Source organism: Odontomachus brunneus, unplaced genomic scaffold (assembly GCF_010583005.1).
Source record: "Odontomachus brunneus isolate Ranch 3 - 2012 unplaced genomic scaffold, Obru_v1 Obru_scaffold_078, whole genome shotgun sequence".
NCBI classification, from domain to species: Eukaryota; Metazoa; Arthropoda; class Insecta; order Hymenoptera; family Formicidae; genus Odontomachus; species Odontomachus brunneus.
The window spans coordinates 655,741-671,037 of record NW_022639528.1 but is presented as its reverse complement, the minus strand read 5'-3'; the positions used below and the strand labels follow the sequence as shown (position 1 = coordinate 671,037).

Genomic DNA, 15,297 nt, shown 5'->3' with positions numbered 1-15,297 from the left:
AGATGTATGAATTATTAATCCAACACGGAGAGAATTTTATATGATTTTAAAAAATTACTATAGAATATTCTGTAGTCGTGAAGTAGATCGACATTTTTCAATAATTAACTAACCTTTCATTTCATATATGCCATTTATATTTTAAGAATTGAAATCTGTTAAAAAGTTAAAAAGTTAAAAAAAAATGTAATCTTTTTTTATGTCATTATTGAATTTTTCGGCTTAACTTTTTTATGTCTTATTTCTCTACTTTGGTTTGTGATTTTCTGAAAAACAATATCGATATTATACTGAGAGATAAATCGCAAACGCGCTCTATTTCGCGTTGTTTATTTAGAGGTTGTATATTTAGAGTTGTATATTTAAAAGGAAGAGACCTACATATTCTATATTTATTAGCCATCCTTATACGGAAAGAATTTTATAGTAAAAATTACTATAGAATTTTTTAACCAAAAAATAAATCGACATTCTGCATAATTGGCTGTCCTTTTATATGTAGTATTTGTATCCCGTAAACTCAAGCGTGCTATTAAAATATTTGCTGTTTTCCTAACGAAATTTACTCTTTTCTAACAAGATAGATTTTACTGGTCTATGATTATAACATTAGAAACATAAAGTGAAACAAATTTATATGAAAAAGAAACTATAATGTTCTCTCCGTGAAGATATCTTATGTAAGAAACTCATATTACTCATATTACCTGTAGCTTTCTCTCTTCTTATATATGAGGTAATTGCGAGGAAGATTAGCGTAAGTAAGTAAGAAAGCGTTAATATATAAATTTGCATATGGCTATCAAATCGTAGAAGTTATTTCATTGAATATCATTATTAAAAAACAAATAATTCCAAACAAACAATAATATATAATAGTAATAACTAAATTCGTAAAAGAGAAGACCCTCAATCTAAAAGAGCTGCACATTCAGTTGCAAAATTCACACACAATCAAGTTGGAATCATATCAATCCACAAAATTGAGAATCATTATCGACCAGCATTCGCAGTAATTACAATTATTATTGTAATTATTAATTATATTATTTTATTGCATAAACTGATCGGTAATGACTCTTAATTTTGACAGTTTGATCTCCCAGCTTCATTGTGCCCAAACCGTTTTGCAACTAACTATATACGAGTCATTTCTGCGCAATCTCCCTTCATGAAGTCATTCTTCACGAAGTCCCCATGCTGAGGTACCAGCTCCACACGTGTCTCGACCACGGAACCATCAAAGAAGAACCATCATGTTAAGGCTGCAATCTGCATTACCACAGTTGAAGCAAGAAACAGTCCGCAGTCGGTAACGTATGCGACAAAGATACAGCAGCACGGATAACACGAGCTCTCCCCGTACGAGCTGTTAGATGACGTGGTGATATCTACGTGGTGATATCTACGTGGTGAAGCAACACGAGCTACAATTTTGTTTAAACATTCTTGACAATACATCATTGTAAATCGCGTCGAAAAAACTTCTACTTGCCGCTGAGAAAGACTTTCCCCCATGCAAAGGAACTCCCTAGTTTTCATTGCTGCAAAAATAATTTATATCGTAAAAACGTATTATTAATAACGTAATAACGTAATTAATCCTCAATTCTCCGTACGAATCAGCTATTTATCTAGAAATTGAATGAATTAAATTTAATACTTCAATCAATATTTAATTGATATTCAAATCAAATTGTTGGTAAGTTAGACTATAATAAATACTAAAATAAGTAAAATTTTATGGAAAAAACTAGAAGTCCGATTAGAAACCGATTGTTTCCTTCAACGTTTGTCCGAACAAATAATACTTCGCTCCCGTTCGCGTAAACGCCCGCGGAGCGTCGTGTAAAATATGTATATTCGGCTCGAAACGAGGAGAAGCGGGAACCCTCGCGCTTCCCCAAAATCCCGGCCGGTTCTCGCCCGCGGGAGAAGCGACGCGCGCATGGCGTAGAGCGATTCGTTTTGCGCGAATCCGCGACGACAAGTGCAAAGATGATGACGCAATTACGGCGCGCGTCTTCTAGGAAATCCCATTATGCAATTCAGCGGGGCGTAGTATAATTTCATGTGTGGCACACCGCGTGCGCGCGCTCACGAAACACTCTCCGGTCTCTGGCGTGGAATGTAACTGTGCAAATTGGACACCTCGCTCTGCTCGCGTTACGGTACATCCGCGACACGCGAATCATTCCCGACGTGCGTTCCCCGCCGCGACGAAACGTGCACGACGATGATCGGCATCGTAACCACCGTGATCAGCCGGCTCGCCGAACAATAGCGAGGCGAAAATCCAAGTGTTATTCGCGGAAGAGGAAGAAAAGCACGAAGATTACTCTGCATTTTGCAGAATCTGCCATTACGTTTCGTGAAATAATCCTCTCTACGCGATCACGCCTGAATTTTCGCTGATGAAACCGATCATTCCAACGAATTCTCATATAATTCAATCCTCCGCTACTTCGGCCTTCTCTTCCTTTCCTTATTCAAAGGGGCGAAAAAGTGACGCTATTCGCGGTGCATTATTCAGTGATATCTTCATTCCACGCTTCCCTCCGCCATTTGCTCGGTCCCTTCGTTTCGTCCTGAAGATATGCTCGAGAGAGGAGAACACACGCTGCGTTCTCTGTTTAATAATTTAAGAAAAATGCAGAAATTAATTTCGACGGCGCTCGCATTCAGAATATCTGACGCTCTGAGACGCTCTGAGACACGAGAGAAAACCCTGACTCCGATCTGCGAACTGGCTAATAATATTTCGCAAGATGTTTCAGGGTTCTGTTTCAACGTTCTCTCGAATGTTCTGTAGCCACGTAGGGGTCAGCGACCACGGTGCAACGTTATCCGTTCCGCGTTGCCAGGTTATCGATCTGCGCCTTGACCGACCTCCGATGCATCGCCAAGTGCAAGTGCAAAAGCTCTCCCTCTCGCGCGCCCTCTCTCTTTCTCTCTGTGTCTCTTTCTCTCATCTATCACGATATGTCTGAGAATGATATCGAAATAAAAGCGGCAGAAGAAGACGTCGCAAGATGAGGGGAAGAAAACTATTATACTTGTTTATCGTTCTCGTGTCGCGACTCATCGACTAAAACACATTATTTTATACACGCGCAGGACTCGTCAGCGTTTCATATCTCATCTATTGATAAAGAGCCTGTGTTGTAAGCAAGTTACTCATCAAAATGACTGTTCGTCTCACGGTCTCGCGCTCTCTCGATGCTCTGCTCCCGCGGAAATAATAAACGAATAACATCTGTATCCAAGTCCTTCTGTGGTGGATTTCCCTTTCTTTTTCATGAATCTAACGGCGCTGTCTTCGACCACATCTGAGAAACGAACGCGACGCGAGAAGAAGAAGCCTACTCTTACTCGGTGTTCAGGTGAATCATCCAACGACATTTCTTCAAAAAATCAATCATTTGCATCGGCGCGCCCACCCTGATCCCACGTGTCCATCCTTCGTCCGGCCATCGCGATTTTAACTTCGCTCGGCCACGGGAAGTAAACATCGCGTGACGTCGGGCGTCGATCGCGCGCGCGACTATCGATTCGCCGAACCTTCGCCGCGAAGCTACGAAATGCAAGTGCACCTTTCTAGCTACCGAGCGGCACTCGAAGCAGCCGCTCATCCATCTTTCACTGCTACTAGACTCGATACTCGAGTGTCCATTCGCCATGGCCGCCGGCTCGCTCGCTCACTCGCTCGCGACGAAGGTTCAAGGTTACTCGTCACGGTTTCACTTTCAACGAGTAGTACTTTTACTCATCGCCAAGGCGTCACGTTCGCAATCAAATCCGTCGCGACTTGCATTTGGCGCATCCCCGGTTCGTTAGAACTTCAGGGATCCCTCGGGAGTTCAAAGAGACGATCGCGTCTCACACAAGCAGGATCAAGTCGAAATGTGACTTTTACATTAATCCCGTCGAACTTGAGAAACCAATGGAGATTCTCGAGATAATAACACTATTGCTATTATCTTACCTTGATATTACAGATATTTGTTTACTGTCTTTTTTTATGTTTATATTCGCTACCACGAGGACTCTTCCCATCTCATATTTCATTTGTTTTTTACATATGTAAAACATGTAAAACATATAAAACAGACTTAGTTTGATAATGTGGACGTGGAAAAAAATTTGTTTCCTGTCACACTTAAGCTTGAAGAAGGTTCTGCTAAAAGCCTCTACATTAGCTCAAGGTCGTGTGTTATGAACACTTTTAGAAAGCGAATATTCGAAATTATTGAACAATCGGTTACTTCGATTTACACAGAGGAAATAGTATTTGGTATTGTGATTATAATAACATAGTGAAAGAATTATAATCAGCGGAACTATTTTTGTATTAAGTGTTGCTACAATGTTAGCGATATTAACCTTATGTATATATTGCTATTGTTTTATTAAAGCAACAAGATATAGTTGGCGCCGAAAATAACTACTATTTTTTATGAGATTAACAATATTCTTTCCTAGTATAATTTTTAATTTATATTCTCGGTTTCTATTAACTCCTAAATCTTTTGACTAATCTGAACCAAATTTTGCATAATTATTCTCTAAAATCCTGCGGAAAATATAAGCTGCTATGAATCTGAACTCCACTTCTATCCCTTGATTTCATCCTCTTGACACTTTATGATAATTTAAGTTTAAATGTTCTAGAAATATGTAAGAAGCCTTGACAATGCCAGGTAATTTAAGCGCTAGTAGTAAATAAAATAATTTTCTTCCTTTATAACTTTGTCATGATTGTCATTATTTTTTTTATTGGTATTGGGAATGCAGAATGGGAGAATTCTTAGCGGAGAAATAAGATTTCTGAAGTGAAAAATATTGTTCGAGCAAAGTTAGCAATTATGTGTCTAATAATATTGCGTATCAAAGATTAAAATTTAGAATCGCTGGAATAATAAAGATGAATAGAAGTTGAAAGAAACCATTGCATATTCTAAAGCTGGCATTCATAATTGTAAATTATTCGCTACCTTGGATTGGGCATAATTAATTACAAATTCATGGTCCGTCAGTCGGCTGTTAAGATTGATATCCTTGTCATATAAAATAAACATGAGTACAGACTAATGAATAATCGGTGATTCATAAAATTATAATTAATCATTAAACGATAGAGAACTTTTAAGAACGATATGAAGCTTATATTTCGATTTAGGTATCTTCTCTTTATCTTTATTTTTGAGAAGTTTGCCAAACATCTAGTCAGATCAGGAATATTCTATTTTAGAAATGATTTAACATACTTGGAAATATATAATATATCTCTGTTGGCATCCTCCGACGTTCTGCATCCTGCCTTAACTTTCCGATTTAGTATCGTGTTCTCGGTTGTTCCGGATATTTCGTCGTAACACTCTCTCTGACACTCCCATAAACACAATTCGATTAAATATACGTATATACGTTAGTGAACTCGATGCCGACGAAAGAGAGAGAAAGAGAGAGAGAGAGAGAGAGAGAGAGAGAGAGAGAGGCGCGAGCTCGATTAAATATTTTAAGAGACGATGGGAATAACAACTGCGCCGATACATGTACTCCGCGTCGCGGTATGTGCATCGCTCGTCGACTCAAAACGTAATGACTCGATCACGGAAAAAAAACACGCGACGCACGAGAGTGTCAAAACAATGGGCAAAAAGGGCTACGTCATCCGCCGACACTCCTTCCAACCGTTTTTGCACGTTATTGAACTGAGAGATCAAAATAATCAACATTTTCAAAACATCCTGGGTTTCTTAAGCAACCTAAAATCTTTCGTGTAAAATAGCACATTGGGAAAAATATCTATAAAATAAAAAGACATTTATATAGAAAAATACTAATAACATATTTAATAATAATAATGATTTAATGATTAAAATATATATTTTACTAAGTACTAAATATTTTTTTTACTAATTTTACTTTACTAATTTTGTTCGTAAATATTTCTATAATAATATAAAATATTTGTCAAATAGGAAATTAGTACTTCAGGAATAAAATATTATTTCTATTTTTTTATTTTTATTTTTTACTTTTTATTTTTACAAAATTTCTATTTTTTATTTTTCAGGCTTTTTCTTTCAGTGTAATAATCAAATTATAAAAAAAGTTTGTTATTTTATTTACCCTATTATTTATCTATGTATTTATTTAATATTTGTTGCTTATTGTGTGTGCATTTGGCATAGGTAAAATATTTAAGGTAAAACGAATTTTAAATAATTCTTTGTGCTTCCAAATGAAAAAAATGGCAATAAATAAATTAATGTAGTACAAAGAACAAGACTGAATGGTGTTACACTTGAAAATACAATAAGAACGACGGAATTTTCAAGGTTGATATAAATCCAAAGTTTCGGTACAGGAGCCATTGGTGTTTAAAATCCAGTTAGCGTGGATTGAACAAGATAGTATCAGCGACCTGGACTGAAGTCAAGTGTGGAAATTAGCGAAAGCGCGCATTTGAATTCGAAGAAAATGTAAATCGAAGCTCGCGGCGCCTCTCCCGGGCGTCGTTTAATTATTTTCCCAGCGGAATCAAGTTTTGACTCTAGAAACACCAAGTGCTCTTCGCTGAGCAGAAGACGTACGAGCTCGTCTGTATGCAAAGTAGGATACTCAACAGGTATCTCGAGAGATAACTTGGTATAAAAAAGAAAAAACGAAAAATCAACTCAACACACGAGTTGACAACATTGAAGTTCTTAAGGCAACAAGCGCGAATTGAAGAATCTCTAGAACGAATTGTAGCAGGAAAATCTCGTTATAGAGCGAGAGTAACGGAAGCGCGATCAGCGATATTCGCGACGGCGCACAATGGTCCAGATAGCCTAGCTCTTAGCGCGAAAAAAAATGAATGAAATGGAATTCTTTATTCAAAATATTCGAATTATTTTATATTGTTACAAACATTCCAAGAGGTTTTGCAAATTACAAAACAGCAAATCTATAACTTGCTGGAGAAAATTAAACATTATAACACACTAAGCAGATTTGCTAATATATACAACAAAGGTATACAGTTATAATATTTTATCATACTATTTGAACATTTACATTTTATAGTTGCAGAGTAAATATTCGAGACATATATCAATAAGCATTTTTGGTTTAGCTAACTTCTGGCTTAGCTAACTTTAGCTAATCAGTAGCTGGAGCAGCTGATGGATTTAGCTAAATAAAAGTTTGTTGATGTACTAAATTTTCTCTAATATAACAGGAGAAAGATTAATTGCATATATCAAACTATATTTTCTATTAGTTGTGGTGTAGAGACATCTTTGCTGTATTAACAAATCTGCTGTGCTGTAACATCAAATTTTGCTGATAATTTTATCTACATGTCTTATGCATTCTGCGACATGTTTATTCATTCAACATTCTGCAACGCAACAAATTGGCTGTCTGTATATTACAGTTATAGTTCTGCTAGGCTAACCAGACTTTCGGTTGTCACAGTAAATCTTTCCTTTCCGTGTGCTAATCATCTTGTGTCATGGACGTTCAGTCCCGCGGGCTAATCTGAAAATGTCTGTCACCACGTCAAAGGCGCGATGTAGCGGGCCAGAAACCTTCGCGAGATAAAAACGCGAACTTTCAACGCACAGAACTAATGACAAAGGCAGTCCTCGAAACTTTGTAACGACGCTTCACGGATCCTCCTCCGATAATCGAACCTGCAGCCCGCTGGAAGTTGCGAACACACACAGCCGACTACGCAACGGAGGATCCGTCGGGGCACGATTATCCGCGATTTAATGAAATTAGAGACAACCACGCTTGGGTCAGGTTAGCACGAGCCTCGGCAGGAAGCGCTCCGGCAGCAGCGACGAGCGTCGGTGTACCGCCGCGGCCGAACAGTGTTCGCGTCGCAATCATCCGGACACGTCAATTGCCGACAATTTGTCGTTTCGCGACCGCTATTGTGCGAGCTCCGGATCTCACCAAGTCGGAGAAGGTGGTGGTAGGTAAATGGTTTCGCGCTCGGACTGCGAAGTCGTGTCGGCTCGGAGAACTGTCGACGACGACGAAAGAGTCGGGGGAGAATCGGCGGCGTTTATTTCGCTCGAGTGTTTGCGATGGAGTGTTTTTTAAGTGTACTGAATATCACGGTGAAGCATAGCGACAACAGTAGACAAACAAACGTCACAAATATCGCGTCGAATCTATCGTGTAATTGCTTGCCAAAAACTATCAGTGACAGTAATCGTTTATTTACGACGTGTGAAGTAACGAATATCGAATGCGCGCAGCTTTGTTTCAATTGCATCACCGAACGATTTTGTGCAACGTAAGATTGCTGAATATTGTATGACTCGAGTCACGAAAAGAGTAACGAAATTTTACAAATTATTAGATACATGGAGATAATTTTTTAAACATTGTTATAGAATTTTGCAATCGCGGAGTGGGTCGACATTCTGCGGTAATTTTTTATCCTTTCCTTTTATATATGCTATATTTAAATTTTAGAAAAAAGAGAGAGAGAAAGAGAAAGAGAGAGAGAGACGAAAATGTGCTATTAAAAATTTTTTATATGTGGTGTTTATATTTTGTTAAGTGAAATGTGTTATTAAAAAATTTGCTGTAAAATTTTCTAGTGAAATTTACTGTTTCTTAGCAAGATAGACTGAGAGAAAAAATATCTGAAAAATGAAAAATATTTATTTCGGTGGCTACTAATAACATATTTACTTAAATCTAAATTCTCTTGTTTAAATAAAATAAACAATTGCTTTCATGAAAAGCATCCTAGGGAAATATAACATTTTCTCACCAGAAAGAAATTTTTCCTCAATGTAAAGATATATTTATTAGTATAAGTAAATTAGTAACCATCGAATAAATATCCCTTATTTTTTTAATATTTTTTCTCTCAATGTATATTGACTATCTATTCCTGCATTACTAGAAATATAAGATTAAAAGGAATTTATGTGAAAAAAGAATTGTAATATTCTCTTCTATACAGTTCATTATCGCGTAAATCGCGTGAACTTCTTTTCTACGTACTTCGCTGTCACGAAACGCGACGTCAACTATCTAAGATTGAAGATACCCACAATGCAGACAAAGCACGGAGAGGAGAGGGAAGGAGGAAGAGAAAGAAAGAGAGAGAGAGAGAGAGAGAGAGAGAGAGAGAGAGGGGGGGGAGCACGTGGACGTTTTTCAAGGAAATGAACTTGCATCAGCAACTTTCCATGAGAGCTACTAGCGAATCATTTAGACCACGCGCCAATTGACACCAATTGAGAAGCGCGTACCCGAGAGTGGCAGTTAGTCAGCTGCCTCTTCATTGGATCGCCGCGTCTTCTAAACTAATCGGATCGAAGTTTCGTCGACCTTAATGATCTACCACTTCGATCTACGAGTATTACTTCGTACGAGAGAAACTAATCAATTTCATCGAGGAGACGTCAGAACGGTCTTGCACCGCTGTGCTCGGTGATGTAATATCGAAATTGTTTCAATATCACATCTGGAACAATTATCGTCACTGGAACAATTATTTTTGTATCTGTAATAATTTTTATATCTCGTACTAAAATATTTAGTACATATACATGCGATTTCGTTGACATTGCATGTTTCTTACTTATGCCAAGTACATTTTTTTGAAAAAACAAAACACACAGCGGCAGTTAAACTTTTTAATTGCAATTTTTTAATTACAATTACCAAACTTTTGGTTGATCCAATTTAGATCAAATTACGGTGTACCAAATGTTCATTTTGACGACGAAATCCTTTTTCTCAGTGTGAGTCTCTTTTATATAGCGGATATAAGATTTATGATTAATAATATAATGTTTACGACAATTTCGAGACGCATTTAGCCACCCGTTTGCAATTAATTACTGCAATACATCGCGGAACATAATGTTTACCGTCGTCGCCGAGTAGCTCTTAGGTATACACGTGATTATTTATAATTAGTTAATTGACAGTATCGTTGCACCATGCGCCGCGATTGGCAACTACGTGCGTTCGGTTGCGCGTGTTGTTTACAATTAATTAACATTACTGCTATAGGGAACCCCATTTGTTATTGCATAGTGATCCCTATAATGCGAACGGGTTCGTTGAAAAATAAAAGGCGACTTTTCAGTTTCCTTGGAATGATTCAAAGCAATGGTATAATATTTCGATCGCAGTTCTGTGCTCATTACTAAATAACTGTATTCTCGATATTGGTTATTATCACCGGCCAATATTGGCTCAGCACTGAATTGAGAGTCAAATAATAGCTCCAGCCCAACACTGGCAAAAATAGGGATTATTCGTTGGAAAATTGATGAACTACGTAGAAATCTCTACGTAAAATATTCAAATAAAGCCCACACGCGAAACTTTATTTTTTTTATGCTATAAAAATCCGCAATACTCTATTTCCATTTCAAAACGTATTCTCTGACGTATCTAAACTATTTCTGTATCTCTGCGCAACAATATATCGCGTACACTGAGAGAAAAAATATCTAAGAAATAGAAAATATTTATTCGGTGAGTAATAATAACATATTTTTGCTTATACCAATATAAAATATTTTTCAAATGTGAAGATATACATTTTTTTTAAATATTTGCATCTTTTATGAAACAATTATTCATTCTATATAAATGAAAGAATCTAAATTCTAGATTTAGGTAAGTATATTATTATTAGTATTTACCAAAGAAATATTTGTTATTTCTTAGATATATTTTCTCTGAGTGCACACGTGAGTGCATGTCACACAGAAAGAGAACATTCGAGAATGTACTCGTAGAATACAAAGTTTTCTTTTTTTGTGACTAAATCTTATATGCCACAAATAAATTTTTGAGTATTTTTATATATGAGTATTTTTATATATATTTGATGTATTTGATGTATTGATGATTTGAATATTTATATTTGAGTATTTTTATATATATTTTAAATATATATTTTTTTTTATTTATAACAAGATTGCAGCATAAACACGCGCCTCGCGAAATATCGAGGAGAATGGCGTTTGTTTCACGCTCCTACGTCAAATTTTCGTCGAGATATAGCCGTCCAAAGGATTCGGGACCTTTAAATGCGGCATGCGGTCTTTCGCCGTCGTCGCCACCTAGCGGCAGCACGTGCGTAATACTGTAGCACGTCCATGCCACGGACTTCACACCAGAGCTCTCAGTTTTGTTACATTAGGGGTACGCTGGCAGCGCGGTGGGGGAACTCATACAAACGAGCGCCCGTGTCCATGTGGCTCACGGATACGGGCGCTCGCTTGTGTGAGTTCCCCCACCGCGCTGCCAGCGTGCTGCTGATGTAACAAAACTGCGAGCTCTGCTTCACATCTCGCTCCGCGAGCGGCGGCGCGCTGGACTACAAAGGAGCAGCGCGCAACATTGTTTACCGGCCCCCAATAAACGATTCGTTGATAGCTCTGCATCGGAAGATCGTAGCGATCTGAGGTAAATTGCATTCGAAAGCGGAGACCGTCCCGCTTTCAAGCAGGTGCCCGTTTTTCTATATTATCCATTAATTTACGCAAAATTGATAGATCTTTTCTTAAACTCAAAATAAATCTTAGGTTAAAAACACAATTTTAACTCTAGTAAATCGTGAAAAAATGGAACCGAATTATGGGAAACATATTCTTCTGTTCGTTACAACATAAGAGCAAGTAACAGTCGAATTTTTATCAATTGTCCCAATTTACGTTCCCGTTGTATGCTTCGACTGTATGAGTTTATAAAAATGCATTACGATCCGAATTATTGTTTAAAGATAGAACGAATTGAATTATAGGAAACATCTATTCGTTTTAATATAAAAGCAAATGAATTTTTATAAATTATCCCAGTTTACGTTTTCGTTGTTTCGACTGTGTAGAAAAATGTATTACGATCCGAATTATTGTCTAGAAACGCCTTCGGCCGTGACGACCTTTATTTCGCTTGAGTAGATCGCGTTGTTAATGTCGTCGTAAGAAAGCAAATCGCTCCTAAACTGTACGAATTGCACTGCGCGATTGGACGTCCAATCCATGTGCCGGTAATGGTTCACAACTGGCCAAGTGTTGGCTCTGTCATAACTTCCGATATGGATAGAGCATTTCGCTGTCCGCGCACGCTGTTAGCGCGATGGCTGTTACGCGCCGCTCCCGACTATAAACTGGCTAACGAAGAAACCACGTGTGAAGAGAAATATAAACTCACCACAGTCAGACTGTCCAACTCGCCTAGCCACTCGTTCAGAAGTTGTTCAGGGTCCGTCTCGTTGTCGCTGTCCTCGGCTTCTTCCTCGTATCGGTCCATGGCGAAACGACCGTTCGTCGGGTCGTTCCTGAACAGAAAGTTCGAACTTCTTATTGCTTTCCTTATTTTCCCATCGGAATATTGTGTTTTAAGAAGTACTCGAAGTTCGCGCGAAATTGAGAATGTATCGAGTCGTTCTTCCTGCGCCAACTATTCGCGACTGTTTGTTTCTGAGGCAGAGAAATTTTGATACTTGAAAATATTTTTCTGCCACGAATATGACAGCCATAATGGAAATTGGGCGAAATGGGAAATGGAAGATCGCCGGGAAACGCGGCGCTCTTGTTGAAAGGCTCTGTGAGATTTATATTTAACGAGCCATTTACTGAATTATACAACGCGCCGATACGTTCATTTGCAAATCCCTGTTGCGCCGAATCGGCGTTAATAAAACGAGCGTGGAAAGTATGATGAGAGAGCTCGGGAAATTACAGAAATGTAGATATTTACAGCGCCCGTACGCCGGTAATTGCATATGTCGAGTTACGCCACGCGCAAGTATGTCATCGACAAATATGTACCATCTACGTAAGGCAGCTTTGTCCGCCGCGCCAGGGTAAACTCGCGGTTACCAGCTGCGGTGGCGTACAGAGACGTTGACGGAACGTTTAGTAGTGTCGTGGACCTTGGCCCGAAATTGCCATCAGCGGGACGGCGATCACTAGAACGCGAGCGGCGCAAAGCGTTGTCGCTTTGTCATAATTCCTTTTCATTAACCCGAACGGAAGATTGATCCTCCCGTTAAATTGAAACATAGGGATTCACTCCCACGGCAATTAGTTGACTCCACTACACATTTACGATTGTCTTACTTTGAAGGCGGTGCAAAAAGAAAACATGCTTCACTACACAAAGCCTTCCCCGAGATGTAATAAAATACGGTAAAACTTGAGTCGAAACTTTGATCCTACCTTTAGTCTCTGATTTTGATACTCTGAAACCTGCACACACAAATCAACCTCTTTCGATTCTATTTAACTTTCCCGAATCGAAATTTTGATTCTACTTTCAGTCTCAGTACTTCATTCAATACCTATTTTGACGCTAAAAAAAGTAAAAAAGGAAATTTCGAACATCATTAGAGTCAGAGAAATAAATTGTATCATTAGAATTAAACCTACTTTATTAATTTAGCTTTATTAATTAACTCAATTGCGTTGTAGAATTCAAGGTTTAATATAGAACCAAAGTTTCGACTCAGGATATCGAGACTATATTCTTGATTTACTAGACATAAGCTTTAAATTACTATAGACATAAGCTTTATCATTAATTAAAACATTCAGAATTCTTAAAAAATAGCGAAATATAAAATAGCGAAATATAAAAAATATAATTTGTGGAAACAGCGCATGTAATTACACCAAAAGCATATTTTAATTATTACCAAAAGTGAGAGAAAGACAAATGAGAGCCAGTCACGTTTATGTTGGTGCAAATATTAAACTGTGGGAGAACGATAATGTTTGACAATGTCGAATGCATGCGCCAAACATTTTTCCGGACTTGCAACTTGCACGATAAATCAATTTTTCACGTCGGACTCTGACTCTGGACCCCAAATTATTAATATTAATTAATCCCCGTGATTATATATCCCCAACGAACTATTTTGATTACGGCCTTTATTATCGATTCTCTTTATATTGTTGATATTGATTTTGGGGTGTTGCATAAAATACTACCTCAGGTAGGAGGAGTCGGACCTGGAGCTCCCGTCAGGGGGAGGTCGCTGCACCATTTCGATCATCGAGGCTTCGACATATAACAGTATATAACTGTATTAATTATTATCAAACGCCACTGCGACATATCGAATGCATTTCGCTGTAATTAGCAGACATATTTTCCATTTGGTGGGAGGACGAAGGGAGGACGGCGACGCGCGGAACAAGTTATGGCGCAGAATTGCGTGCGCACTGGAATTAAAAAAGAAAAAGAAAGAAAAAAAAACAGAACTGCAGCCGCGTTTTAAGTTGAGAATTAAAATGTCGGGGATTAAGTCGTAATTACAGACAGCGCGAACGACACGTCAGATTAATTCGCCGCGCCAGCGGCGTATCGCGGTCAAGTGCGCGCACGATAGCTGGTATTACCTGGTAATGAAAATTAATTTAATATCGGATTGTCTCGGGAGAAATTAACTGCGTCGCGTTACGCCCTCCCATCCGCTCTATCCGCTATCTAATTCCGACGAAATACGCGACCCCGATCGCGGCGTGCACTTGCGTATAAGCGAGGCCGAGGCCCGTCCGCGAACCACCGCGTCGCACTGCAACGCGGATTGCGGGTGGACCGATATCGATTTCATTAGTTCGATTCTTGCTAGGCATCATTCCGGTGGATGCACACGCGCGCACCTGCTAATTATTCCGATACCGTCACGCGGCAGCAATGCAATCGTTTTATCCGCGCTGCTTGCCGCCTGTCGAAGGTCCCTCGACGACAACGACGACGACAACGACGGCAACAGCGATGTTAACTCGGTAGCATAGCTTCGCGATTAGTCAATCTCGCCGTTGCGGTAATATTAACTAGAGCGAAATACATACATATGCATATTTCCGGTGGCGGTGACGTAAGAGATCTAAAGAAATCCCCTCAAGGGGGTCTAAAAACAAATCTATTGAGGAAAAGTTGTTGCCTTCTGTGAAAACGCGGAGTTCCACGCGGATGTATACTTTCTTATTAAGCGGCTTCAAGAAAAAAGGAGGTTCTCAGTTTATTTTGTGAGTATGTTTGTTTGCTTATATGTTGCCTCATGATCTCATACACATATACATATATAGAACCGTTAAAAATATTACGATAAAAATTTCTGTAAATAAAAACTTGTACAGTATTTGTCATCTACATGGTTCTTAGATTAGTTATTATTATCCGGGTTTGTACAGAGATGACTTATGTGGACTATGTAATTCCATTACTTTCTTGAAAATCCAAGAACGTCTAGAAATATTATTTCACATACTATTTTTACATTTCTTAGAATGGAACTTC

At 38.5% G+C, this 15,297-nt stretch overlaps 1 protein-coding gene across 2 annotated transcripts in view; it reads right to left on the bottom strand.

The window, feature by feature from the left end:
* Window positions 1–15,297, bottom strand: part of LOC116847477 (amyloid beta A4 precursor protein-binding family B member 1-interacting protein-like) — a 199,324-nt gene that overhangs the window by 128,442 nt on the left and 55,585 nt on the right. For both annotated transcript variants that reach the window (XM_032822508.1, XM_032822509.1), the window contains exon 2: window positions 12,199–12,325. In XM_032822508.1, coding sequence (XP_032678399.1) covers window positions 12,199–12,297 — 99 coding nt within the window. In that variant the 5' untranslated portion in view covers window positions 12,298–12,325. The remainder of the gene's footprint in view (window positions 1–12,198; window positions 12,326–15,297) is intronic.